The 26,874-nt window shown below is 47.3% G+C and overlaps 3 protein-coding genes across 9 annotated transcripts; 2 read left to right on the top strand and 1 right to left on the bottom strand.

Annotated features, from left to right (window-relative positions):
• The first annotated feature begins 188 nt into the window (after nucleotides 1–188).
• PIGZ (phosphatidylinositol glycan anchor biosynthesis class Z) lies at nucleotides 189–20,417 on the top strand. 7 transcript variants are annotated; one of them, XM_074365445.1, is made up of 7 exons: nucleotides 189–1,113; nucleotides 1,531–1,583; nucleotides 2,358–2,503; nucleotides 6,856–6,960; nucleotides 9,959–10,267; nucleotides 12,169–12,380; nucleotides 15,088–20,417. In XM_074365445.1, exons 6-7 carry the CDS (start codon nucleotides 12,257–12,259, stop codon nucleotides 16,653–16,655), a joined length of 1,692 nt encoding a protein of 563 aa, XP_074221546.1. In that variant the 5' UTR covers nucleotides 189–1,113; nucleotides 1,531–1,583; nucleotides 2,358–2,503; nucleotides 6,856–6,960; nucleotides 9,959–10,267; nucleotides 12,169–12,256; the 3' UTR covers nucleotides 16,656–20,417. The 7 variants fall into 7 exon arrangements, with proteins under 7 accessions (XP_074221546.1, XP_045375790.2, XP_074221542.1 ...); XM_045519834.2 differs by lacking the exon at nucleotides 1,531–1,583; XM_074365441.1 differs by lacking the exon at nucleotides 1,531–1,583 and having other exon boundaries at nucleotides 2,164–2,503.
• A 56-nt stretch (nucleotides 20,418–20,473) lies between these two features.
• On the bottom strand, nucleotides 20,474–21,217 carry NCBP2AS2 (NCBP2 antisense 2 (head to head)). The gene has a single exon (XM_045519837.2). The coding sequence runs from the start codon at nucleotides 21,215–21,217 to the stop codon at nucleotides 20,918–20,920; it is 300 nt and encodes a 99-aa protein (XP_045375793.1). The 3' UTR covers nucleotides 20,474–20,917.
• On the top strand, nucleotides 21,190–26,640 carry NCBP2 (nuclear cap binding protein subunit 2). Its single transcript, XM_010959305.3, has 4 exons — nucleotides 21,190–21,522; nucleotides 21,915–22,096; nucleotides 24,367–24,505; nucleotides 25,052–26,640. The coding sequence occupies exons 1-4, from the start codon at nucleotides 21,190–21,192 to the stop codon at nucleotides 25,121–25,123; spliced, it is 726 nt and encodes a 241-aa protein (XP_010957607.3). The 3' UTR covers nucleotides 25,124–26,640.
• Nucleotides 26,641–26,874: the final 234 nt, after the last annotated feature.

Raw genomic sequence — 26,874 nt, 5'->3', positions numbered from 1 at the left:
AAGCATGAAAGGGAATACAGGTGAAGCGTTTCTGCTCAAGACGTTCCAAAAAACATCTGACTTGGAATGAAGGGCGAGAGGCTCTCTAGGCCAGGTCAGCCTCCCCCGGGAAGCTTAGTAAAACACTCCTCCGCCAGGGGGCAGTGTCGAGTCGGCCGGCCACCACGCTCGTTCTGCAGTCTCGGGCGTGGGCGTGGGAGGCGAGGAGCCCCGCAGTAGCGCGCCGAGCTACGCCCTGGAGCCCGCGAGTGGGAGGCGTTCACCTGCGGAGGGACCAGGAGGGGTGGTTCCAGCGCCACATCCCAGCGGCGGGCTTGGCTGCCCGCACTTGCGGGCGCGGCGTCGGGGAAGGGAGCCTGGGCTCTCGGGCACACGGTGACCTCCTCTGGCCCCGGCTCGCAGGCAACTCTGGGCCAGTCACCCGCCCCCGACTTGCGGAATGCAGAGGAGGGGAGGCAGCACCCGCCGCTGGACTGTTTCCAGGACCAAATGCGCGGCGGCCGGCCGCTGCCCGGAAGGAGCTGCTTCGGGCTGAAACCGAACCCGCCTCTCCAGCGCCAATTCCCAAACAAGGCCGGCAGATCCTCGCCGCAGCGCCTTTCCTCCCGGACCTGCTCCACTCCACATGTCCCCAACACACACGTAGAACTCAGAAATTTTCCTTTTGAATGACAAAAGAAGTATGGCCTAGAAATGTTCTGCTTAACCGTCCCTCGTACTAAAAAGGCAGCTCACCAGGCGTGGCTCGCCAGGGAGGGGGCTGCTAGGGGAATGACCCGGAATGCGGGGAGGGGAAAGACCAGCCACTGCTCGGCTTGCCATGGCCTAGGGGCCACCGGGGGCCCTCCGTCATCCCCTAACCGAGGCCACAGCCGGGGCCTCAGGGGACGCCTTCAGCGGCCCCGCCCGCGGATGCGCTGGTCTCCGGCCCTCTCCGCCGCACCTCCGCCCCGCCTGCGCAATTCCCTGGCTGGGGCAGCGAGGCGGCCGCGCTGAGGACACGCCGCCCGGCTCCTGCCTTCTGGTCGGGGCGGCTCGGGATCCACCCTCTTTGGGGGCTCTCGCAGGGCCGGAAGCCGCCGGCGGGGCAGGTGCAGCCCAGAGCAGCGCGCGGTGAGTCGGGCGGAGCAGCTCGGGAAGAGTTGCTGGGGGGTCCAGGGTGGGGAGGAAGCTAAGGGCAGAGAGGACAGTTGTTTCCATTCCTACATTTGCTAGCTGCTGGAGACTGTGGAGGCAGGCCGGGGAGCTGTGGCCGTGCACATTCTAGCTGGCAACTTTCCCCAAATTAGGGTCCGCCGGCTCTGAGGACCCACTTGCCTCTCTAGGGGAGACAGGAGGCTGGTGGTGACGTTTTCTTGGGAAGGGGAAGGGAGGTTGTGGGTATACTCCACTTCAGAGCGCTAGCTTTGGGCCCAGAGGCCTATATTTGAATCTTCTCCTACTACCGACTGCTGTTCTTGGGTGGTCCCTTTTCTTTACTGAGCCTCAGTTTTCCCATCTATTAAATGGGTATATAATGCTACCTCCCAGGGTTCCTGTGAGAATGAAACCAAAAGACGCTGCAAAATGCTGAGCACGGAACTGTGAGTACACATAGGTCCGCATTTAGCAGAGAAGAATCGCCACTTCTATCCTTGCGCGGTGCACTTTGGGCCAGGCCTGCCCTCTCAAGGGTGACAGGATGGCTTTCCTGCCCAGGAGTCACATGGGAGCACGTACAAGAGCAAAAGCCCTGTGGCCAAGGATGATCCTGGCGACCTTGCGGCGCTCTGGTTGGTGGCTGCCCTGGCCTTTGCTTGGTACCACGATATGGCAAGGACAATTGCAGGTTTCCTTAAGGACATCCTTCACCCTTCCTTCTTAAGCGTTATTTTTAACCCCCAGACACCTTCGCCTCATAAAAGTGGGAGCAGCTGTCAAAATTATTAACACCTGAAGACTCCCTGCTACAGAGCAGAGTTCCCATTTTGCAGGTGGGAACTGTGAGGTCACAGATGGTTACGTGATGTATCCCAGTTAATGGAGATAACTTAGTCTCTTCCACTCTCCCTTATGTGTGTTTAATGCTGTGTGTTGCATTCTCTGTTAATCAGAGAGTAAACATAGGCCCGTTTGGGCAGCCAGAGAAGGAGGCACCAGGGTCAGACATTGCAATGCTTTCAGGATGGGGCGCCCTACAGGGTTTACTGCGGCCCCCAGGGTTGACGTAAGGAAGAAATACGACACCAAATTCAGGAAAGCCACTCTCACCCTCTGCCCCTGGAATGGACCCTGGAGTTTGGAACAAGATCTTGCTCTTGAGGGAAATGGTCCTTGCGCTTTTCGAGCTGAAGAAGACGCCTTTGGCTGTTGCGCAGGGTCCCCCTTCTCCAACACTCCCGCCTACGCAGTCTTTAAAGCCTCCTCCGAATGCCGGATCCGGAGAAGGAACTGAATCTTGGGCCTGCCGCCTTTTCCCGTAAGCAGCGACCCGGTGGTCTTGTCAGGAAGTTTACGTTTGAAGGTAAAGACGGGTTTTTTTTGTTTGTTTGTTTTTTAATTTTATGGGGGTTTTTTGGAATGAGCCACAGCGATGGCTGCCATTCTGGACCATGCTCATTCAGTTGTGTCCCCAGAGCACGGTGCTCCGCGTACAAAGGGCGCCAGAGAAAGGTGGACCACCGAGAGCCAATCACTGATTCAGCGAGAAAGTAAAGTGTCTCTTCCCATCCTCTCGTCCCACGGATACCATGTCTTCCCCAGCTCCCCCCGCTCCCGGCCGTAGTGGTTTCCGCTTCGCTGTATCCCTGCCACTAAGATGGTCTGTCCCTGCTGCCTGCCGTCAGACATCCCCCGGCACACGCGCAGGATGCCCCTGTCTGTGGTTATCAGTACGCACTCCCCTGCCCCAGTCCTGTCTCCGCAGACCTGGGCGCTACCCCTTAATTCTAAAGCCCCCTGCTCCCCCACCCTCGCTGGGCTGTGGGACTTGCAGGATTTGGACCCTCGCGGGGCTCATTCTGTGCGCTTATATGCATAAATAGCAGGTTCGCATTCTGACTGGGTTTAGGTGAGTAGTTGCCACGCCCCATGGTGTGGGCTCCACCCCCTGGAACGCTGGCGAGAGGCGGCCACGAGGCCTCAGCCTTGCTGGATGAGCAGCAGGTGGGCCTCTTTCTGGAGAACTCCCGCACTTAATTCCAGTGCCCGCTATGTCGCCACCTCCTCCGGGGATCTCTGAATCTGTCCTTGACCCTGGCCCCGCAGTGGGCGCATCCAAGTGGACTGGATGAATCTGAATGGATCCCAGACCTGGGGGACTTAAGCCAGACAGGACAGAGAAGGAGTCAGAGCACCAGCGGCCAGTGCAGGGCGCAGCACAAGGCCTGGCACAGGGTGCTCTGAAAATGGGATTTGGGAGGGTGTCTTGGGGATCCAGGCAGTTTTTAAAGTCTGTCTTCACTGTAGTGAAGTACCCTGAAGTAGGCACTATTCTTATCCTCATTTTACAGAGAGATTAAGTGTTCTTTCACCATGACAGAGCAAGAATTTGAAACCAGGTCTACCCAATGCCGAAGCTTGTCTTAACCTCCTTATTATAAGCATATCCTGCAAAAGAAGCCATGTGAGCAAAGATGCTGAGATGAGAAAGAATGCAGAATAGAGGAGGAGACTACCGAAAAAAAAAAAAACCAACAAAAACGTAGTTTCTGGAGCACCCAGCTCTGTCCACAAAGAGGCAGGAGTGAGGCTGGAGAGGATGCTGGGGACCCTGGAGAGCCTTGTAAGCCAAAACAGGAAAGGGGACTTGGTCCTGAGGGTGATGAGGACCAACCCCCCCCCCCGAGGTTTTATACAGGAGAGTAATGCACTCTTTCTGGCTGCAGTTAGGAGGGTGGGTGCAGGTTGGGGAGGGAAAGCAGAGAGGTAACTGCAGTCTACTTTAGATCTAGCTTCTCAAGGTGTTTCTCATTATACACACATAGAAAATGATTACTTTTGTATGACACACTGGGGTAATAAAGGGGGCTGTTTGCAACTAGAGGCAATCAATCCAGGGGCTCCAGACACCTGAAGACCCTGCACAGCCACCCCTAGGGCTGAAGACTCTCGGGCAACATGTACCCCAGTCACAGTGGACCTGGACTCAGTAACAGTGAAGGATGAAGAACAATCCTGGATTCAAAGGATGATTAGAGAGCTAAGTTAGTATCACATCATGAGGCATGAAGATGGAAGATAACACTTGGGTCTCTGGACTGAATAACTGGATAAACTAGTTCTCTCACTGCTGCAGGAAATATGGGGCCAGGGCTGGTTGATAGGGAAATTATGCCTTCTTTCTAGCTGCCCTGTGTTTGAGGGACGTGCAGAAGCCCAACACGCAGTGGATCAGGCTCTGGAGTCAGACTGAGTCCAACTACTGCTTTCATCAGCCTCCTGGTTCTGTTGCTTTGAGCAAAAAACTTGATCTCTCTAAACCTATCCATTCATCTACAAGATAGGGATAAGAATAGAATTATAGGTTTGTTATGAGAATAAAATGAAATAATGTACAGTGCCTGGAACATCATAAGTATCTAAAAATGGCAATTCTATTTGTTATTATTTATTATTATCAGTAAATCTGAAGCTCAGAAAAGAAATAATTTCAAAAATCATCGAAAGGAAATTGAAACCGTGAGAATAAATGAGATGACCCAAAGAGTGTGGATGATGAGAAGGGAGGAAGTTGAAGACCAGGAGCACTGACATTTCAGGGGTGAACAGAGGAAGGGGTGCCTAAGAAGATATAGAGAAGAAGGAGGAAGACCATCAGAGCCTGACGTCATGGAAGCCACATGTCACAGCTACACAGCTGATCTTCTTTCTCACTTCCTCCTCCCTAAGAGAACCTGATGTTGTGAGGATAAGCACTCTCTGGATGTCTGTGTGCCTCAAAGTAGCCCACAGCCCCAACTCCAAATCAGGAAGTGAGTCCCCACTGGAAATCCCATTTCCCTTGCCAGTGATTGGTTTAGGAAGGTGTATTTGATACCTTTCTGGCCAATGGGACTGAGTGGAAAGTCTGCTGGGGGACTTCTGGAAAAGATTCCTTTGATTTAAAGAAATGCACATGCAAATCAAAACCATGATAAGAAACCACTTCACACCCACTAGGATGACTGGAGTCAAAAAGCCAGACTAATAATGAATGTTGATCAGGATATAGGAAACTCAGAACCTTCATACTGCTGGTGGGAAGCCACTTGGAAAACAATCTGGCAGTTCTTCAAATGATTAAACACAGAGTTACCATATGACCCAGGAGTTCCATTCCTACGTATGTGCCAAGGGGAGTGGAAATGTTACGTCCACACAGAAACTTCTACACAAATGCTTATAGCAGCATTATTCATAATAGCCAGAAGGTTCAACTCAAATGTCCATCAACAGTTGACTGGATACACAAATGTCGTCTGTCCATAAAATGGAATAGTATTTGGCCATAAAAAAGGATGCAGTACTGATACATACTACGACATGGATAAACCTTGGAAACATTATTCTAAGTGAGAGAAGCCAGCCACAAAAGACCACATACTGTATGATCCCATTCATATGAAAGTCCAGAACAGGGAAATTGATAAAGACAGAAAGTAGATTAGTGGTCCCTTAGGACTGGGGTGGTAGCAGGGGGATGGGGAGTGATAAGTAAAGGATATGAGGTTTCTTCTTGAAGTGATGAAAATGTTCTAAAATTGCTGATGGTGATGGTTGCACATATCTGTGAATAGACTAAAAACCAGTGCACTGTACAAATTAGTGAATTATATGATACGTTAATTATATCTCAATAAAACTGTTAAAAAAGAAGTAACAACAAAAAAAGACATATGTAAAAAATACAGACTCTTCTTCTCAACGTTGTCTTGTTTGGTTGGGATGCGGGGAGTGTACCAGCCATCTTGCTACCAGCATGAGGGAGATGTCTGCACAAGGAGACCGGCAGAGTCGCGAGGATCACGGAGAAGCAGCAGAGGAGCCCTGGCAGTAGCAAGCTCTGCTTGTCTTGTTACGTGGCAGGATGAATTGTTTATGCCAGACTGAATCAGAGTTTTTGTTGTTGATGTTATTTCCAAATAACTAAGTACTTTAATCACCAAGAGGTTTAATATAGGAAAGTGGCTTCTTATGAAAACCTCAAGGGTGCTAGATGGTCAGGCTCAAGCTGACCCTCCAGGAATGACTCTTAGAAGCAGCAAAACTGACCCACTATGGGAGCTACCACCTCTCCCCCCCGTGTCAGGAGTCGGGGACACAGCAGGCCACCCCTGGAACTACTGAATTCAAGAACATGGTACATTACTTGTGTTCCAAGGATCGGAAAGCCGTAGTCAAACCATCATAGCTGCCTTCAGCAACCACGAAGCTGGTGAATGAACCTGGAACTCTGCTTCAGGAAACTCACCCATCTCCTTGACCTTACTTGCCAGCAGAAAACAAGGCAGCAGGAGGATGGCTTTCCTGACTTCCACCTTCCAGATATCTCCCCCCAATGCCCATGCCCTTTGCTCTCTATTCCCGCTTGCATCTCTGCTCTTCTATCTGGAACCACTTTTCCTCCTGCCTGCTACGTATTTGTGTACATGTCTACATGTGTATATACATATGTATCTCCTTTTGAGTGTTCTGGGGGTCTGCTTGTGAAGGCCTTTCACGCTTAGTTTACCTGAAAATATCTTTGTTTTGCCCTCATTCTTGGATTGTTTTCCTTAGACATAGAAGATAGACTGTTAGTTATTTTCTCTTCTTTTTCTCTTGTGTTTGTTTTAGTTTCTGTGGGAAAGAGGGCAGCATGTGTCTGGGTCATTTGATAGTTCCCTTTCCCCACAGGGTGGATGAGATCGTGGGCCACAGCCAGGGCCTAGAAGACCTCCCATCACGGAGACAGTGGAAGAAATCAGAACGATGGGACACATGGTCAAGGTGGAAAAGCAGGTGAGTGTGGCGTGGAGTTTTGCTGGTGTGGCAGAGTTGGTCATTTGTCAAGAAGCTCTGGAAGGCCTCGGGGACGAGGACAAGGGGAGGGTACGCTTCTCAGGCCACAGCCCAGAAATGCCCCTGCCCCCTAGGGAGGCACAAGCAGTGACCACACATCCCCTGTCCGACTGACCTGTAGTGATTTCCTTTTAGCATATGAATCTTGTTATCCATGAAGGCCTGTTGCCTACAGCTGCTTCTGATACCAAATTATCAGAGTTTAGAATGGGAAATAGAAGCCCGCAGAAAAAGAATCTAAACAGGGAATCCGATACTAAGTCATCAGGTGAACTGGAAAGATGGGCTATAGTTCGGTCTTCCAGGGAGGACTCTGAACACCCAGAAGTGACTCACCGGAGGAGTTACCATTTGTGTGGCAGTTAGGCAAGTGTAAAGGCTACCTTAGAACTCAGTCGGATTTAGTGACACAGCAATATTGCTGAGAATCAGGATGAATCAGGATGCCACCATAACTGCAGTTGCCCCCAAAGCTGGACTGGACACTGGAAAGCTGCTGCAGGAAACCCCATGAATCCATGCTCTTGTTTGCCAGGAGGAAACAATGAAAACTGCAGGAATAGGGCTTGTGTCACATCTGCTTTCTAAATTCTTTAAATCTAATGTGCATAACCCAACTTCAAGGGATCTACAAAATGTAGCTTTTTGTTTCCCAGCCTTTTATAGTATGCAAAGAGACTCTGGAAGGAGATCAGAATCGTGGAGAGATCCCTGTTGTCAAATGGCAGGCAGTGTAGGGGCCTGAAGTGGCCACTGGTTTGACAATTAGAAAAACAACAAGGCTCTAGAGAGGGCAGTGGTGGTGAGAAAAGCCAAACTGTATTGCGTAGAACAGTTAACAAGGCATGAGGACTGAATTCTGTGAATGTGGATGGCTTGAGGTTTCCTGTGAAGGGAAGAGGAGACGGAGGCAGTGGCTAGAGGGCACATCCAGTCTCAAGGAGAGTTTGGGCTGGATCTTTCTCTGAGAATGGTAGAGAATCAAACACGTTTATGGATGGAAGGGGAAGTTCCAACTGAAGAGAACAGAGAGAGCAAGTAGATACATAAAGGACGGAGAGCTTGCAGCTGGTGGAAGGGATGCTTGCTTTCCATAGAAAGATGTTCATGATATTTTGCTAAGTGACAAAAGAATATTATAAAGCAAACATTGTATGATTCCTTTTCTGGTTTAAAAATATGTGATACTTTAAAAACACTCACTGAATTGTTGGATAGCCTTCATAGAGACAAAACTCAATTCCATTGTTGCAAGGGCGGCACCACTGAGCTGGAGCAGCACAGCCAATGGCATTGGCTTGGGCAGGATAAGAGTGGGAGAGGGTGGGATGGAGGATGGCTGACTTGTACTCTCCATTTGGCCACAGACTGGCTCGCTCCATAGGCCTCACACTCAAGTCATGATCTCAACTCAGCCACCTTTCCAAGCAGGCTGCCGACAGTTCTTGAACCAGCTTCAGAAGCCTAGGCATAGCATCTCCCCATCCCATCCACCCTCAACAATCCTGGAGACATCCAGGTTTCCATAGTAGTCTGGGGCCACATCCCGAAAAGGCACTGATGTGATTGCAGTACAGTCCCCTGATGTGTCCTGTTACCCCCAAATCATGGCCACAAAGTTTCACTGACCAAGGCTGTCTCATAAGTACAAGACTTCCTTGAAAATAACTTGATATGGCTTAAACTAACTTAGCTTTTCTCAAACTCCATATTATCTCTCAACATGACAATTTATTATGCCAACCATATGAGTGTATGTATATATGATATTTATACATATATACATATGTATATAAATACTCTATCCTGTGTTATTATTGTATGTGCATTTAAGTCTGGGACCATTTTTAATCATATCATTGGCTTCAGGCTTTTCTTTTATTTTTGGGGGGAAGTGGTGCCTAATTATGTGAATTCAGGCTGAGAAACCTATATGAGGGTAGGCTCATGGACCTAGCTGATAAACAACAGTAAAAGGGTAAATAAGTTTTAGTATATTCATCCAATGAAATAACACATTGCAGTGAAAGGCTATGCATCTGAGAGGATTAACCCTGCACCGGAAACTGTAATGGAAAACTCCCCTGAAGCAGCTGTCTTGCAAGACAAGACTGTGCTGATTCTCTTCAGGGCCACCCCCACCACTCCTTTTGCTTCCAGGCATATAATTAGACTCAAGTCCCCACAGGTCCCTAAAGGTGAGGTATAACCCACAAGGACATGTGCTACACACCAAAAAACTGCATGATTTTCCCAGTTTATACAGACAGTGAGCTGGGGAATATGAGATTGGAATGTTAGAGTGGAGTGTTATGTAAAACCCGCTCACCAGCCGCAGGAAGGTGCAAAGCACACAGTTCTCACCATGACACATCCCTCCCACCCTTGCAGCCTCACCCCACCCATCCTGGAAGAGAAGAGAAGGACCATGACCCACCTTTACCAGTACTTTTCCTAGTTCCCTGGATCAGACCAGCTTGTCATATGCCCAGCCCTGAACCAATCAGTGTGGCCAATGGAATGAGAAATGTTATTTGGCTTAAACCATTGAGGGTCGATACCTGGGTCTGGGGATAGGATCAGATCCCAAGCTGCATAGCTGAAAATTGGTGGTAGAGGGTGAGAAGTACAGTTCTCAGGAGGAATTCGGTGTGCTGTTACCTGGAAAGGGAATAGATGGTGGGCACTAAACAGATGTCCCCTGGCTGAATTTCCTGTTGCTGCAGAGGGAAAGCAGTGCAGACTTAGGATCCAGGCTTGTTCTGTAATGACTCACATCAGGGCAGGGCAGGCTGGGTTTCTGTGTTCTCAATCAGTGTAATGGATTTGATATTTTATTCTAACCATGTAAAAGCTCTGTACTTATAGAAACATTTCAAACACATGCATAAATGTATCTAGACAGTTGGACTAAACCAAATCCCGTTTATTTTTATAGCCAGTCAAAGTGCTGATTTGGAGGCTGTCCTAGTGCTGGAGGAGGGGATGTGGTCGCTGGTTGACTCCAAGCTGGACCCAGGAAACTGAAAGCCCATCCCCAACCCCATCCTTGGAATGTGTGCTCCGCTTGCCTTCCTGAGGCCAGAAGCTGCCCAAGGACACAGCTTTGAGACAGTCGTGTGGTGTTGAGACCATCTGGATGGCATACAGGATGAAGCCCAGTTAAGGGCTCTATATAAACTTTAAGATTCTGGCAGGCGGGTGCGGAGATCTGTTCATCTTGTAGCGGCCACCCAAGACAAGCTTGGTAAGTATGTTCTCTTGCTTATTAAACCTGCCACCCACCAATCTGCAGTAGTCTGCCTCTTTCTTCAGTCTCTCCCTGCCTTTTGCCTTTGGGGCCAGTTCAGAAGCTCCCAATGAGGTTGTGAACTAATACCTAGAGTGTCTGGAGCAACTTGATTTTATTATTTGTGCCTCAACTAGAAGTGGTAACAGCAACCTCCCACTGATCACCTGTACAGGCAAGCTCTGTATACTAAGTGCCCTCCACGCATCAGCTCTAAACCTCCCTCAACCCTATGAGCTTGATATCATCTGACTTTCCCGACAAGGAACCCGAGGTTTGGGGATACAGGCAGCTTGCCCGAGCTAACACAGCTAATAATGGCAGAGCTGGGCTCTGAACCAGGCCTGCTGGACTGTGAAGTTTGTTCTCTGTGATGGGTACCATGCTTTCCCCCTACCCCTAACCCCAACCCACACCCCCACCCCATCCTGCAGCCTGCATATTGGCTATTAATGAAAAAAAAATTCAGATTCAACCTTTGCAACCTAGTGCTAAGTTTTACCTCATCTTCTATCTGAAAACTCTACTCTAAAATTCAGGATATTCACTGGCTCTGGAAAAATAGTCCGTATGATTCAGTTGCAACGTTAGAGCAGAGGCTGCAAAATTTATCTTTTCAGCTCCATGAGGTTTTAGTATCAAGAGGCTCCTTTTCAGCATCTGCCAGATTCCTATTCTGTTGCTTCACTCTGTCGTGTCTCCTCTGTTATGACCTGATATCATGCCTGCGAACAAAAGCTGTTTAAGGTCAGCCTTTAAAATATCAAAGTTGAGAAGTCAGGGAACAGTTGCCGTGTGTCTCTGGGGGAGCAGCAAACACAGTCAGCCTTGTTTTTCCGTTCACCCGAGATAATACATTGGTGTTGATAAAAAATGTCCATCATGCAGTGGGCTCGTGTTCCTACTGGTCTTTGAGTTATAGGAGTGAGAATCCCCATCAGGAGGAGTCTGCTGAGGCTGCTGTAACAGGATACCCCAGGCTGGGTGGCTTATAAACAACAGAGCTTTATTTCTCACGGTTCTGGAGGCTGGACGTCTAAGATCAGGGTGCCAGCATGATGAGGGCCCTCTCCCTAGCTCAGAGCCCGCACTTTCTCACTGTGTCCTCACATGGTGGCAGGGGTGAGGGAGCTCTTTTACAAATGGCTGGTGTCTCTTTTTCAAGAACACCAATCCCATTCGTGAGGGAACCACCCTCATGACCTAAGCAGCTCCCAAAAGTCCCACCTCCTGGTACCATCACATTAGGATTTCAACATATACATTTGGGAAGGGGTTGGGCACAAACATTCAAACCATAGCGGTAAGTTTCCATCACCTTCCAAAAGGGAGGTTCCAGGATGTTGGAAACTTGGAGGGAGTGACTGGAGACAGTGGGGTCAAATGTAGTTCATTTTTGCAGAGAAATGGATGGAAGCTGTTGAGGTTCCTAAGTTTTCAGAAGTGTAAGAACCAGGCTGCAATGCTGGTTTGTGGATAGGAGCTGGTGAATAGGATGGGGCTGTGAGACCCAGATATGGAAGGTACCCTCATCCTACTTGCACATGTCATATATAGACACTTAACAAAATGTCATATTAGCAAATGTATTTAGCAAATGTCAAATTTAAACACTTAGCCAACATGGTTAGCAAGCAACTGGGTTACTCAACAGACGCCTCAGTTTCCCCATCTGTAAAATGGAGATAATAAGGCTCACTGTCCCAGACTGTGGAAAGGGTTAAATGAGATCTGTATGTAAAGTTCCTGGCATTTAGCAGGGCTTAGTAAATAGCTGCTATTTTTATCAACATTTTGAGTTTGTTCAGACAATTAAACATATAATTTACATTATAATGACTAACAAATGTTATCCTCAGCAGATGCAGATCTGTGGAACCAGAATAGCATCTGTAGCAGCTGAAGTCATCCTAGGCTCTTGGCCCAGTGTCTTGGGAGCCATTTGAGATGAAGATGGCAGCCAGGGTGCTGTGGGGCAGCCTCAGCCTCCTCCGCCTGGTGTGGTGTCTCCTTCCGCAGACAGGCTATGTGCACCCCGATGAGTTCTTCCAGTCACCCGAGGTCATGGCAGGTAAAGTTCCCCATGTGTGGTTAAGATAAGTTGCAACAAAGTCTGATTGAAGAGCTGATTGGATATTTAGTGTGGAGGGAGAAAAAAATGCAGGTAAGCAGTAAATCCACCAGCCTCTCTGGCATAAGAACTTAGGAGTGGGGCTTCACATCTCCTTCCTGAATGGTGACATTGACCTTCTAAATGATACCAGTGAAATGCCAGCCTCTTTGATGTTTTCCTGCTGATACCAACAGTACAGGTCATTCAGAATGAAAGGTGATTTGGGCTTCTCAGTGGAAGGATTTTGGAGTTGGGCTTCCCCAGTGGTTGCAGAAGCTTACACAGGGATGTAATATAAAATAATGAAACTTTTCTTCCATACGTTCATGTGATGGCTGGCGGAACCCAGACCTAGAATGCTCACTTGTTAGAACTTATCTTCTACGTGGTATAGGACATATCATGAAGTTGGTTGCCAGATACCTTGAGGCTTTTCAGATACTGTGATCACGAGGCTTCCTCCTCATGGTTCAAGATGGCTGCTTGAGCTCCAGCCATCAAGTCTAAAACTAAGTCTTTCCAGCCACCAGAGAAGAGATGGGCATGCCTGCTCTCTTTAAGGGCTTATTTTGAAAGTCATACTTTTTGCCCATTTCCATCCCATTGGTCAGAATGTATCATGTGACCACACCTAGCTGCAAAGGGAAGCTGAAAAATATAGTCTTTATATGTGACCAAATGCCCAGCTAAAGAGACCAAGGAAGAAGGAGCAAATGGATACTGGGGAGACATCAGCTATCTCTGCCACAGGGCTCAACAGGTGGATTTGGTTTTAAAGCTGAAAGGCCCAGTCTTCTTTTCTACCCCTGTTTTTTTGTTGCTGTTTTTTTAACCTGAGCCAGTAAAAAGCAGCCAGATTGATCTGATCTTAGATTTTCTATTTCCCTTTCACCTTCTGACATAGAGAAAACTGCCAAAAGGCTGGAGGAGTAAGATGGAGATGTAAAGAGCCTTAAACAATCAGCAGTGTTATCAAGTGTGCGATGCTGTGGGGCTTGGAGCTAAGATGCAGAAATTAAGAGTTTATCTCCCTCACCCTTACCCTTCAGAGCTCTGGGACAGTGGGGCACAGGGTCATGACTAGCCCCAGGCAGCAAGTAATTTTAATATAATTTTACTGCTTGAATACACTCTTCTTATTAAAAAAAAAATCCTAAGAATTGTTTTGTCTATAAAACTAAAGTCACTTGTGACCATAACCACAGTTGCTCATTCTCCTCCCCCATCCTCGTGCTGCCTGTCCAATCAGGCAGTCACAATCACAGAGGTGCATGTTTAACTCTGACTTTGGAACTTTAGAACTCCTAGAAGAGGAATGCAGCCTCCCACTGCTCCTCCCCAGCCATCTTGTCCAGGGCACGTTCTCACCTCACTTCCCAGGTGTGGGGCCTTGGAAGGGCAGAGCTCCCCTGATTCATTTCTGCTGCGTAGCAAACCATCAGAAATCTAGAGCTTAAAACTCTTAGCTCACATTTCCGTAAATCAGAAGTCCAGCCTGGGCTCTCTGTTCAGGGTATCACAAGGTATGGGCTGATTTCTTGTCTGGAAGTTCTGGGGGAAGTCTGCTTCTAAGCTCATTCTGGCTGCTGGACAATTTTAGTTTATTGAGGCTATAGAACTAAGTCCCATTTCCTTGTTTGCTGTCAGCCAACGGCTGCTCTCAGCTCATAGAGGCCACCCACATTCCTTGCCAATGGCCCCCTTCATCTTTGAGGGGGTTGTTTGTTTTAGTTGATTTACAACATTAGTTTCAGGTGTATAGCAAAGTGATTCAGATATATATATGTATCTGAATATATATGTATGTATGTGTATGTGTGTGTATGTATGTGTGTATATATATATATATACACACATACATACACACACATATATATATATATATATATACTGCCGATTCTTTTCTATTAAGGGTTATTACAAGATATTGAATATAACCCCTTGTGCTATACAGTAGGTCCTTGTTATTTATCTGTTTTACATATAATAGTATGTGTATGTTAATCCCAAACTCCAAATTTATCCCCACCCCCCCTTTTCCCTTTGGTAACCATAGTTTGTTTTCTTTGTCTGTGGGTCTATTTCTGGCTTGTAAATAAGTTCATTTGCATCATTTTTTTAGATGCCACATACAAGTGATACCATTTGATATGTCTTTGTCTGATTAACTTAGTATGATCATCTCTAGGACCATCTATGTTGCTGCAAATGGCATTATTTCACTCTTTTTATGGCTGAATGATATTCCATGGTGTATATATACCACATGTCTTTTTTATCCAGTCATCTGTTGATGGACATTTAGGTTGTTTCCATGTCTTGGCTATGGTATATAGTGCTGCTATGAACAATGGCCCCCTCCATCTTTAAGCCAGCAAATCCTTCTCGTCTTTGATGTCCTCTTCTGCCACCAGGTGGAGAAAACTGATTTAAAGGGCTCCTGAGATTTTGTCACGCGCACCCAGGTTATCTCCCTATCTTAGGATCAGCTGTCCCCGGCAACGTGACCTAATCACAGGAGTAAAATCCATCATCTTCCCAGTCCCAGGAATTATGTTGGGGCTTGGACAGTAGAGGGCTGGGAAACCATGATGGCCATCCTAGAATTTTGTCTATCACATTCTCTGAGCTTGGACCTGGCTCACCCCTGCTTCTCTCTCTGCAGAGGACGTCCTGGGCATAGAGGCTGCACGGCCATGGGAGTTTCACCCCAGCAGCCCCTGCCGCACGGTGGTCTTCCCACTGCTGACCTCTGGCTCTGCCTTCTGGCTGCTCAGGCTCTGGGAAGAGTCGGGGGCATGGCCTGGCCCAGTGAGTGGCTACGTGCTGCTGGTGGGGCCCCGACTCCTCCTTACTGCCCTCTCCTTTGCCCTGGACATGGCTGTGTACCACCTGGCCCCATGCTGGGGGGCGGAGCGCTGGAACGCCCTGGTCCTGCTGTCTGGTTCCTATGTCACCTTGGTCTTCTACACAAGGACCTTCTCCAATGCCATCGAGGGACTGCTCTTTGCGTGGCTGCTGGTACTGGTATCCCCCCGTGCAGCCTGGACCCCTATACCCATGAAGCCTGCTCCAGGACCGTGGTGGCAGAGCTGGCTTCTTGGGGGCATTGTGGCTGCTGGCTTCTTCAACCGGCCCACCTTTCTGGCCTTTGCTCTAGTCCCCCTCTTCCTCTGGGGAACTTATGGAGCCACAAACTCCAGCTTGAAGTCACTGACCAAGGAAGCCCTGGTGTTGCTCCCAGGGGCGACCCTCACAGCAGCAGTGTTTGTGGCTGTGGACAGCTGGTATTTCTCCAGTCCATCTAGATCCAGTACCCTTGTCCTTACACCTGCCAACTTCTTGCACTACAACCTGGATCCTGTAAACCTGGCGAGGCACGGCACGCATATGCGGCTCACTCACCTGGCAGTCAATGGCTTCCTGCTCTTTGGGGTGCTGCACGCCCAGGCCCTGCAGGCTGCGTGGCAACAGCTACAAGCCTGCCTCCAGGCCTTCGCACCAACAGGCTTCCCGAGGATGCTGGGCGCCCGGAGCCTTTGGTCCTGCCCCAGGTCTCACCTCCTGCTCCTCTACTTCATGCCCCTGGCCCTGCTGTCTGCCTTTAGCCACCAGGAGGCTCGGTTCCTGATCCCTCTCCTGGTCCCCCTGGTTCTGCTTTGTAGTCCACAGAGCCAGCTCGTGCCCCACAAGGGCACTCTGGTCCTCTTCAATGCCCTGGGTGCCCTCTTCTTTGGCTGCCTGCACCAGGGGGGCCTACTGCCTGGCCTGGGGCACTTGGAGCAGGTGGTTCACACTCCCATGCTCCCGCAGGTACCTACCCACTACACGCTCCTCTTCACCCACACCTACATGCCCCCCCGGCACCTCCTACACCTCCCAGGCCTGGGGTCGCCTGTGGAGGTGGTGGACATGGGTGGGACTGAGGACCGGGTCCTGTGCCAAGCCCTGAACAGCTTCATCAGACAGCCGGCCTGCCAGGTGGCTGGTGGGCCATGGCTCTGCCGTCTTTTTGTGGTGACCCCTGGCACCGCCAGGCCCGCTGTGAAGAAGTGCAGCTTCCCCCTCAAGAATGAGACACTCATCTTTCCTCACGTGACCCTTGAGGACCCACCATCCCTGTCCTCCCTGCTGAGTGGGGCTTGGAGGGACCTTCTCAGCCTTCACATCCTGGAGCTGGGGGAGAAGCCTGACAATATGACAGGAAGTCCACTGCCCAAGATTCAGCCATAGGTGAAGGTACCACTCTGTCTACATGGGTAGCTGGATGAGGACAGAGCCCTGACTCTTTTCCTTTCCAGAATTCCCACCGCTGTCTCTCCTGTGCACAGTCTTCAGCTGCTTCACCTTCTGAGTAAACTGACACCCATTTTCCCTCAAAGACCAAAGATCTGACCAACCACAGTCCTGATGCCAAGGTCCCCAAAGAATTGATATAATCAACAATGCCAAATGTCTGTCCCTGCCCTATTCCTTCCAGCCACTGTGATGTTTTAAATATATAAATAGTACCTGGGTGTGAAAGGAGACAATGATCTCCTAATGACATTCCTGAACGACCTCTCCCATACCTTCCAGGATGCCTTACCTCTTGCTGGCATGACAACCCTTAGGCCTCCTAGGTAACTGGAAGGAGGCAGTGTAGTGACGTAGAAAGAGCAGGTAGCTCAGATTCAGGGCACCTACTTCTAGTCCCTGGTCTGCTTACACTGGCTATGTGAGCTTAAGAAAGCCCCTTTCCTTCACCCAGCCTTAGTCTTCCAATCTGTAGGATGGATCAGAGCGTCTCTGAAGTGTCTGCCAGCACAGGAACACTGTGTCGTTCCTTAGCCTGCAGCATGTGTCCCCTGGCTAGAAAGGCATGTCTCTCTCAAAGCTCTTTAAGTATAGAAGTAGGTGTGGTGGTGTATTTTATGGCACTTCTGTGCCTGCTGTCTCATCGCTGTCTCTGGAACTTTTCTCCACACCCAGTCTCCTCTACTCCTGTCCTGAGAGAAGTAGTGGAACACTTCTCCATCTCACCTTTCAGAGATCGGGGAACCCAGATGTTCTCCCTCCTCTGCCAGCCCCAGGGGAAATGGAGACACCAGGCTCAGTCAGCATCGGTGGCCCTTGAGCACAAATCCTTAAGTGTGGTCTTGTTACTTTCCAAGCCCCTGTCTGAAGCTCCTCTTCATAAGATGGAGAGCAAACAACCCCTGCTGCCCTGGTGGAAGCCATCACACCTGGGCACGCTGCTCCCTCTGACACAGGGCACCCCAACTGGGACCCTCAGGGACTGTGGCACCAAGCCTGTCCTCATTCTGCCTCCTCACAGCCTTGACATCTCGTGAGAAGAGATGCCCAGGCCAGACAGTAGTGTGCTGGAGGTCAGCACAGAGCAGGAGACCAAACCTGTACGAATGACCAAACCTGAGCACTTTTCTAGCCCTTACTTCTGCTGCCTGAAGCCTGTGTCACCTGAAAGTTCCACTCCCACAAGTAAGCTGCCCTGATGCTGCTGCTGGGGTCTTAGTGCCACACGTTCCTCAGGACTCCAGCCCCTAGGGAGAGGAGTCAGTGGTATGCTGGTAAATGTTTAGCAGCCCCTTCTCTGGGGCAGAACAGCCCCAATTTGTAGCACTTGTCAGTTTCTGTGCTGTCAATACCCTCACCATGGCCACTTTCAAACTACTAAAATTATATTACCGAACTCTGAGTTGGGAGGAGATGCCAAGGGCCTCTCTCCTGAGTCAGTGTAAGCTGGCTGTAGCACACTCTGGAGAGTTCCCTCTTTTAGACTCTCTAGTACCCGTTCATGGTAGTTCCTTGTTCTTGTGGTTTATGTTTCTGTTTTGACCCTTAGATTGTCTTCCTACTGCTACTGGGCACCTGATAAGCACTTACTTGTTTACTTTGAAGCCAAAGATGGCTTTTCTGACTAACACTTAAAAACCAAGTGCCACTTGGAGACATCCTAGACTCTAAAAGTCCCAAATTCCTCTGGGATTCTTGGGACTTCTGTCTCTTCCCTCCCCAAGCTGGGTTCACAGCCTCAGAATTCCCTGGAGGAACAGCTGGCATAGCAGTCCACATAGATTGCAGTGGTCTGAGCTCTATCAAATTGATCTATAAAGTGTTGATATCTAGATTTGTGTGGCATTAAGGGGTGATTTAGAATTGCCCTGCAGGGTAGCGGAGTTTGTTGCTTCTCTGCTTCACTTTCTGGCAAAGCTTAGAAGAGCTTGAAAGGCATGCTGGGAGATTGCTGCCACTGGGGATGGTGGGAAGAATTTGTCCTGTTTCTTTGATAACAGGGTAACTGCTGAGATGACAAGCCAGTGACTACAGTGGAGGCTTCCCCAATGAAGCAGGGAGGCATCCAAATCACCTCTAGCTGGAGCAGAAAATGCCCAGTTTTCTGTCTCTGCTCTCAGACTTCTACAAAAATGGAGAGAACTTAGTCCTTACTTCTTCCACAAAAATATAAACAACTGCCTCCATCTCCTGCTTTCCTTCCTTTCTTACCAAATGGTCAGTTTGTCTAGAAGCTTCATTATTTCCTGCACTGTTTATATTGAGGGTAGGGGGTCTGGCTGGGGACTGTGAACATTCTGCCGCTGACACCCAGTTCCAGAGAGTCAGATTGACACCAATGAGGCAAACAAGGCAGTAGAATGAACAAGCTCCTAGGGCTCCTCACTGCCAAGCTCACAAGAGAATCCAGGGAATTGCTTTTGGTCTGGGAGAGGGAGGATACTAAACTAGAACTTTGGTCATGAGAAGAGTAGGACACTGGCCTCAAAGAGGATATTAAATAGAAGCACCTCTGATGGGAAGACTGGAGAACGGGCTATCAAATCAGAACTTTCACCGTTAGGAAAGTGGAAGAAAAGCTACTTTTACTTTTCTATCCCTGGGGAGGGGGTGTCTCTGGCTCTATCCGGCTCCCTCTGTGACTGGTGGAGAAGTTAGAGTATAAGTTCTAATGCTCACCAGCCTAAAAGCTTCTCCTGTGGCTTTGAGCTTTCTAGACTGCATGATTGTGTAGCCTGATTAAAGGGGATCAGAAATTCAGGAGGAAGCCTCAAATGACAGCATTTGTATACAATGGATTTCCTAATCATGGGTCTATTAGCTGTACCAGTCTTTAGATTGGATCCCAGACCCTCTAAAATAGGGACTAGGAATCCAGGTAGCTTGTTCCAGGTTAGGCAATAGTCCTAACGCCCAGTGGCAGGGAAAGGAGGCAGTGAAGGCCAGGGTAAATGCTGCAGCGAGCTATGATTAAGGACTTGGGCTCTGGAGTTAAACCTGTATCATATCCCACTCGGTAAGGCCTTGGGAAACTTAAGAAGTAGCCTGCACTTCCTCATGTGAAAGTGGTTGGAAGCAGTGAGATAACCCACACAAAGTGCAATTAGCAAATGCCAGCACAGAAGTACTCAATATGTGTTAAACTAGTATTATCAGAGGCCTACAGTCCCCAGAATCATAATCCACCTTGCCCGCTAAGTTCCACTCATACTGAAACCATGGGTAATGAGTCCCATCCATTTTACCTGCCTCCACCAATCAAGGTCATTTTAAGACTTGCACGTCCTTCAAGCAGCATGAAGCCTAAACAATGTTTGCTGGAGTTGTTTTCCAGGAACTTGCAGTCAGCTGTGTCTAATTCAAGCTGAACTAGTTAAGACTGGATAGGACCACTGACCCTCCAACTGGGCATGCGCCAGAGTCTGCTCTGACCTTTTGACATCAGAGGGCTGAAAACTCCACCCTCAGCTGGTGCTGAGTCTCCATTTTCAATGTGCAGAAGCCTGTAGCTTAGTTACAACTGTGTAGAACTAGATAACCACACCTTTCTCCAATTACCTTTCCCCACACCCCCCACCCCCTCAGACGGCCTTGCTTCTTTATAAATAACCTTGCCTTGGGGAAGAGTCTGAGATTAGTTCTCCCCTCTCCTTGCTCGGCTGCCTTGTGAATAAACTCTCTTTGCTGTAAACCTCTGCATCGCAGCATTTGGCTTGATAAGTGGGGAAAAGAATCTGGTCCAGTAACAATACCCATTACTCAGCTCACACATTTAATCACAGGACTTTGGCAACTGCAAGATTGTCTTTCTATCCAGGATCTCCCCTGGAAGTAGCCCCTGCGACATCAGTTCGGAGGCAGTATCATCTGTTACCAGTTTTAGTCCTATTCGCAGAGGGCAGACTCTCTTTCTGGCTGTACTTTGGTCCATGGATCTCTGCTCATGGTGTACCAGGGCCCAGACTGCTTTTACTTCCGTCAGGCTTCGGGGGTTTTCTTCACACACTGTGCTCTGTCCAGTTGCAGAACTTCACCAGGGATGTCGGTTAGACCTGGGCTCTCTGATGGGTGGGACTGTAGGCGGACAATCTGAGTCAGGATTCGAAGCCGTGCCCAGTGTCCTGGATGACTCCGTAGCGCGGAGGTCGGGGTCGAGCCCAGAACGAAAGCAGGCGACCTCGGCCCCGCCCAGCCTGGGTTTAGGGATTGGCATCCGGGCCCTTCTGGCTACCTGGTGGTGGCCGCGGGCGTTCCTGGAGTCCGCGGCGTAGCTCTCGAGTAAAAGTGTCTCTGAAGCGGGCAGCGCGGCGGCCCAGGGAGGCCCCGGGCCCAGCTGCAAGGGCTCGCAGGCGCCGGGCCGCGTCTTGGCCGCGCAGCTGGGCCTGCAGCAGTGCGAAGGCAGTGAGCTGCGCCGCACGCCGGATGGGCCGCGACTCGGATAGACGCTCCACCAACTGCGGACTGTGCAGCAATGCGGCTAATAGCCGCCGCAGAACCATCCTTGAAGCGACCCGGAACCCGTAGCACGCAGCTCTCGCTTCTGATCGGCGACTCCCGACTACGGACCACGTTTGCGCCGGCGCCGCCCGGTGACGACACAGCCGCGCTGGGATTGGACCGAGAGATAGCCACTTTCAGCAGCTGCCTCCGCGTTTCCGGTTCCGGCAGCGCCTGGGTGGCCTCGTTATTCCTAGAGTGGAGGCATCCTCGGCCACTTCTCTGCGGTATGTCGGGTGGCCTCCTGAAGGCGCTGCGTAGCGACTCCTACGTCGAGCTGAGCCAGTACCGGGACCAGCACTTCCGGGTGAGAAAAGCAGGGCCACGAGAAGGGGAGGCCCCGGGCCAGAACGCCAAGAATCGGTTTGCTCTTGTCTCATTGTGTCGTCTTGCATTGTCTGGTTTCCCGAAACTCTTAGGGAGGCCTCGGTGCCTGCAGAGGAATGGATGCTGAAAGGGCGTTTGGATATCACTGTATCCCTTTCTCTGCCCTCTACTAAAAGGAGTCTGGTCCTTGTATAAATTCTTCATAGAATCTGAACACCTCTCTTGGCAAGGGGTTTGTGGTGGATTGGGATGATTAGAGAAACTAATTCCTAGGTCAGAATTAATGAAAGTTTTTCCCATACTTAGGGATTCTATTTAAGCACAGCTTTTAAGATTGTGTTGCTTAGATTTTTTCTCTATTTGAAACTCTAGGGTGACAATGAAGAACAGGAAAAATTACTAAAGAAAAGCTGTACATTGTATGTTGGAAATCTTTCCTTTTATACAACTGAAGAACAAATCTATGAACTCTTCAGCAAAAGTGGTGACATAAAGAAAATCATTATGGGCCTGGATAAGATGAAGAAAACAGCATGTGGGTTCTGCTTTGTGGAGTATCCTTGTCTGATGCAGCTGTTGGCGAAGGGTGGGGCTGAGAGTGGCTGGTTACCTGTTTTGAAAAATGACTGAGGCTATTCGCTCATGAGTGTCCTTACACTTACTACCTCTCCTTCCTTAATCTTTTTTTTTTTTTAATTGAAAAAGTTTTCTTGTAATGGAGGTACTGGGGATTGAACCTAGGACCTCATGCATACTAAGCACATGCTCTACCACTGAGCTGTACCGTCCTGTCGTCTACACCTACACTGGGAAAGCTGGTAACATTTACATCCTGTTCTGAAATCCACACTTCGTTTGTAGTTGATTAAGAAAAAGGCTTTTGAGAATGTATATGTTCATGGTGTTTCAAAAAGAACTCTTTTAAGCCCAGAAACAATCAGTTACGAGTCTCATGGTTCTTTCCAGAAGTAATCCTATGGATGTGTGGTAGTGTACTGCATGGACTTTTTTTTTCCCCACTCATCTTAGAGATTGCTCCATGTTCACATAGATCTACCTCTTTTTAAGGTAGCTACGTAGTATTTTATTATGTAGATGTATGTAGTTTGATCTTATAAGTCAAAATCAAAACTGTATTTATGTGTGACTGTTCTCTCCCTGGAAACTCTCCAAATACTGGACCGTCTGGATTTATCCTGATGTTTTGTTTTTTAACTAATATTTTTATTTTTGGTCATTTTGTGTGAGAAATTTCCTAGACCTGATCAGACATAACATGTCTTTTGAGTTTTCTTTACTGTACCCTGAATCGTTTCTTTCGGTTGTGTTTATGCTGTAAATCTCTTTATTCTGGTGATCCCTGGGTTTCTGGTCATAATCAGGGGAAAGAAGGCTGACTTAGTGGAACCAGGTAGGGCTGCTTAAGTTGCTGCCTTGCCTTTGGGACAAACGGGTTTCTCAAATGCTAGCTTGAAAAGGGATTTTATTTTGGCATGCTAACATCAAAGACAATGCCCTAGTTCCTCCAGACAGTTAGTTCAGAACCCTGTCATTTTATTTTTATTTGCCTTGGATTAAATGCCTTCCTGCCAGCAGGTCGTCTTCCCACATAAAAACCTTTAATTAGACCCTATTTGCAGCCTCACTCCTTATTCAACTTTGAATTAAAAGCCTCCTGAATTTGCTGTCTCTTCTTTAAGGCCCTTCAAGAGTACTTTGTACTGTGACTACTTCATCCATTAGCACTCTTCAGCTTTTACCCAATCTCTAGTCTGCTGATGGCCTCTTCTACTCTTTGAGTCTGTGTTTCTTTTCTGTTGTTTTAATGGGGGCCTTGAGAAGGAACGAAGGAAAAGTGTGCTCATTCTATCAACTTAAACCAGAAGACCCACTTTGAACCTGTTTTGCACTTTTGATTTTGGAATCTGATTTCTGGGTTCTGCAAGCCTCTTCCACAAGGTATGAGTTTCACCGATGGTGACAATAGTGTAAAATAGTTCACAGGGGACAAAAAGGCAAAGAAACTCTTAGATAATAACCAGGCTCTAAGAACTGGGGTGTTTTTGCATTTGCCTTGAAGTTCAAAGATCAACGATCTTAAAGGCAAATACCAGAAAGAGGCTGCCATTCACTGCTAGTGTTTTTTTCTGTGTGCCCTTTAGCATTCATTTTATTCAACAAAAAATTATTGAATGCCCTCTATGTGCTAGGCATTGTGTAGATACTGGACATTGGGATTTCAACAAGTGTTTCCCTACCTGTGTAATTAAAGACAAGGGGAAAAAGCCCAGATCAGTATTTTCTAAACCCAGTTAATAAACATAATTGCATAGAGATTTTTTTCTTGAATACCACCCCATAGATTTAGTAGATCTGATGAAATAGGTTTGGAACCATTAATCTGAGTGATACTTCCCTTCTAATGAAATATAATGGCAACTCGTAGGTACTGTGACCTCTTTTTAAGGTTGTTCTTGAATATATAGCTCCTAATTTGGATGCTACTGTTTCCTTGGATAATAGTCCGTGGTTTAAGCCTGCACTGAACATATTTTATATTCTGCAAACCAAAATATAGGACCAGATAATTAATAGGATTATCCAGAAAATCATGATCAGTGTAGCCATGGATAAATGTCATATCTGACTAAGTGCTCCTGGACCAACCTCAAACAGGCCTGTGCAAGCCACATTATTGTCTTTGAACTCCATCAGGTTGGATTGGTTTTTGTACTTTTTCTTAACTCAGTTTCATTTCGATGTTTTTTCCTCTGTTTATAAAAACGTCTGGAGAAATGCTAATTCCTTAATAATTATACTTAAGATACTATTCAAGAGCAGATGCGGAAAATGCCATGCGGTACATAAATGGAACTCGTCTGGATGACCGGATCATTCGCACAGACTGGGATGCGGGCTTTAAAGAGGGCAGGCAGTATGGCCGTGGGCGATCTGGGGGCCAGGTATGCAGGAAGGTTCTCCGGGCTCAGCCTTTACCTGGGATTCTGGTCCTAAATGACAAGTGTTTTGTCAGTTTGCATTTGCTCTTTTGAAAATGACTTCGTGGCTATAACCTTGGCTTGAAGTGAATCTGAAAGCCACCCACTGGGGCTGGTAAATTATTTTTTAAAACCATTAAATAGTATGATCCATACAACCATTATTGGACTTCTGCTAGGGGCTAATATCCCCACCTGCAAGAGTATCTAGAACAAAAGCAAAAATACACTGAAATGACTTTTACATTTTTATTTTAAGTATGTTAATATTCTTTGGAATGTGCTATTTTTGAATGCTGGTATGAGCCTGGTGTCTGGTTAAAAAACCATGAGATAGTCTTAAATAATTTTGCAGAACAGTTGAGCTTTATATCAGTTGCTCAAAAATTATGCTCTGCTTCAATGTTCACATTATGACACCTGAAAAAGCTCAGCTGGCTGACATATTTGTGGGGGGCATATCTATTACATCAGTCTTCTCTATACTGTAATGTGTTCTTCTCAATTAAGGTACGAGATGAGTACCGGCAGGACTATGATGCTGGGAGAGGCGGCTACGGAAAACTGGCCCAAAACCAGTGAGTGGTGAGAGCCCCATCATGAAAAACTCACTCCTTTGGCCTTTTGAATTTGACGTGCGTTACCCAAGGTCTGCAAACCTGCCCATTTTTACCAAGCTTTAATCAATGTCTCTACTGAGGTGGAAGCTTCTTCCTGGTCTTCCTCTTAAAATTATTAAAAGGACAGAATCCGAAAGAATGCCTTTAATTCTGTAGTCTTAGAATCTTGGCTGTGTGTCAGATTATCAGAATGATTTGTTACCAGGTCAAAAATTGTGCTCCTTAGCAGCAGATTTAATGTATAATGTTGATCTATCAGCCAAAAACTGCACACTTCTTTTTAAACAGTTGGAAAAAAGTTTTAAAGAGTGTACCATGTTTTACATATAAGTATGTTCATGGTCTACATCGGGGCCTGGAATTATTGTTTAAAAAATTTTAAGTCTGCATGAGCTGAAGTTTAATAAATGGAGTTTTGCTCTATAGCTCTGCTGTAAATTAGAAACAGATGTTTGACAACTGAATTTCTTTCTATGTGGAATTCTAATCACTACAAACAAGAGTCAAGGGAACCTCCTAAATAGTTGTTACAAAAGTAAGCCTCAGACAGTCCTAGGGGACACCGCTGCTTACATGCTTTAGATGTATCAGGAAATTAGGTACAGGAATTGGAGGGTATTTACTAAACATATTTTTCAAAAGATGTGTTTTACCTATAAAAAACCAAGGGTCTGTATTATAGGGAACCTTAAGTCTGAGGGCAGGGGGACACTGTCAATAAGAAACAGATGAAATATCAGGAGCTGTGAGTTAAAACACTGCCTTGATATGATAAAGGTCGCTGTGACAGCCCTCAGATTTTTTTTCCCCTCCATTTTCGGACTGATCTTGGGAGAGAGTGGGTTTTTTAAAAAAGATTGAAGATACGGGAGAAAGCTTCACAAAAACAATCAGAAATGCTTCCCTCTGGAAATGTTTTGGCCAATTCTCATTTGAAGTCTTTTTTTCTCTAATTGTGCTAAGTTTCAGAGCCTTGCTAGTGAACTGATGATCTCTACAGATGAGGGAGTCTAGAGGATTTATTTTGCATTTGTAAGCAAGAGACAATTTTTCTAATATATTATGCTCATTTTAGACTGCTAATCTGTATAATTTTCCCTGATAAAAGTGAAATTTTTTCATCCAGCAACTAAGTATCTCCTAATTTCCAGTAGTTTGAAGTTGGGGCTGAAGTATCTCAATGTGAACCTCTTTCATGTTACAGTAAGTGTATATTTTCTCAAATTTAAACTGGCTATTTGAACTTTAAAAGTGCTATCTATAAATTAGTTGTAAGTACTTAGGAACAAACCATTTGCAAATATTTAATGAGGACATAAATTCATTTTTAAAATCTTTTTACACTGTAGTTTAAAGTAATGTATTTTATATTCTTTTGCACTAAAATATAACTCAGATTTCTATAGGCCTTAAAACCAGACAGTGGTTCCTATTTGAATTGTCTTCTGTAACAGATTTCAATAAAATTGGACCAACTTATCATTGCCTGTGTTTCCTCACCAATAAGACATTGAAATGCTCCTACTGTGGAATAATAATGCACTCTTTTTTGGGAAATCTATGAATAATGTGCAGAATTTGTATGTCCATTTGGATTTGACAGTTACCTAATATGGTAGCCACCAGCCACATGTAGCTAGTTAAATAAAACACTCAGTTCCTCAATCACATTATTCAAATGCTCAACAGCCACCTGGGATTAATGGCTGTTGT

The sequence above is a fragment of the Camelus bactrianus genome, chromosome 1 (assembly GCF_048773025.1).
Source record: "Camelus bactrianus isolate YW-2024 breed Bactrian camel chromosome 1, ASM4877302v1, whole genome shotgun sequence".
Taxonomy (NCBI): domain Eukaryota; kingdom Metazoa; phylum Chordata; class Mammalia; order Artiodactyla; family Camelidae; genus Camelus; species Camelus bactrianus.
This window is presented reverse-complemented; position numbering and strand designations above follow the sequence as displayed.

Bases quoted from the DNA above. Each gene is read 5' to 3' on its own strand.
- PIGZ (XM_045519836.2), top strand. From the start codon at position 12,257: ATGAAGATGGCAGCCAGGGTGCTGTGGGGCAGCCTCAGCCTCCTCCGC. The intron at 12,381-15,087 runs GTAAAGTTCCCC...CTCTCTCTGCAG, and splicing joins GTCACCCGAGGTCATGGCAG to AGGACGTCCTGGGCATAGAG.
- NCBP2 (XM_010959305.3), top strand. From the start codon at position 21,190: ATGCGGCTAATAGCCGCCGCAGAACCATCCTTGAAGCGACCCGGAACC. The intron at 22,097-24,366 runs GTATCCTTGTCT...ATTATACTTAAG, and splicing joins TGTGGGTTCTGCTTTGTGGA to ATACTATTCAAGAGCAGATG. The intron at 24,506-25,051 runs GTATGCAGGAAG...TTCTCAATTAAG, and splicing joins GTGGGCGATCTGGGGGCCAG to GTACGAGATGAGTACCGGCA.
- NCBP2AS2 (XM_045519837.2), bottom strand. From the start codon at position 21,217: ATGGTTCTGCGGCGGCTATTAGCCGCATTGCTGCACAGTCCGCAGTTG.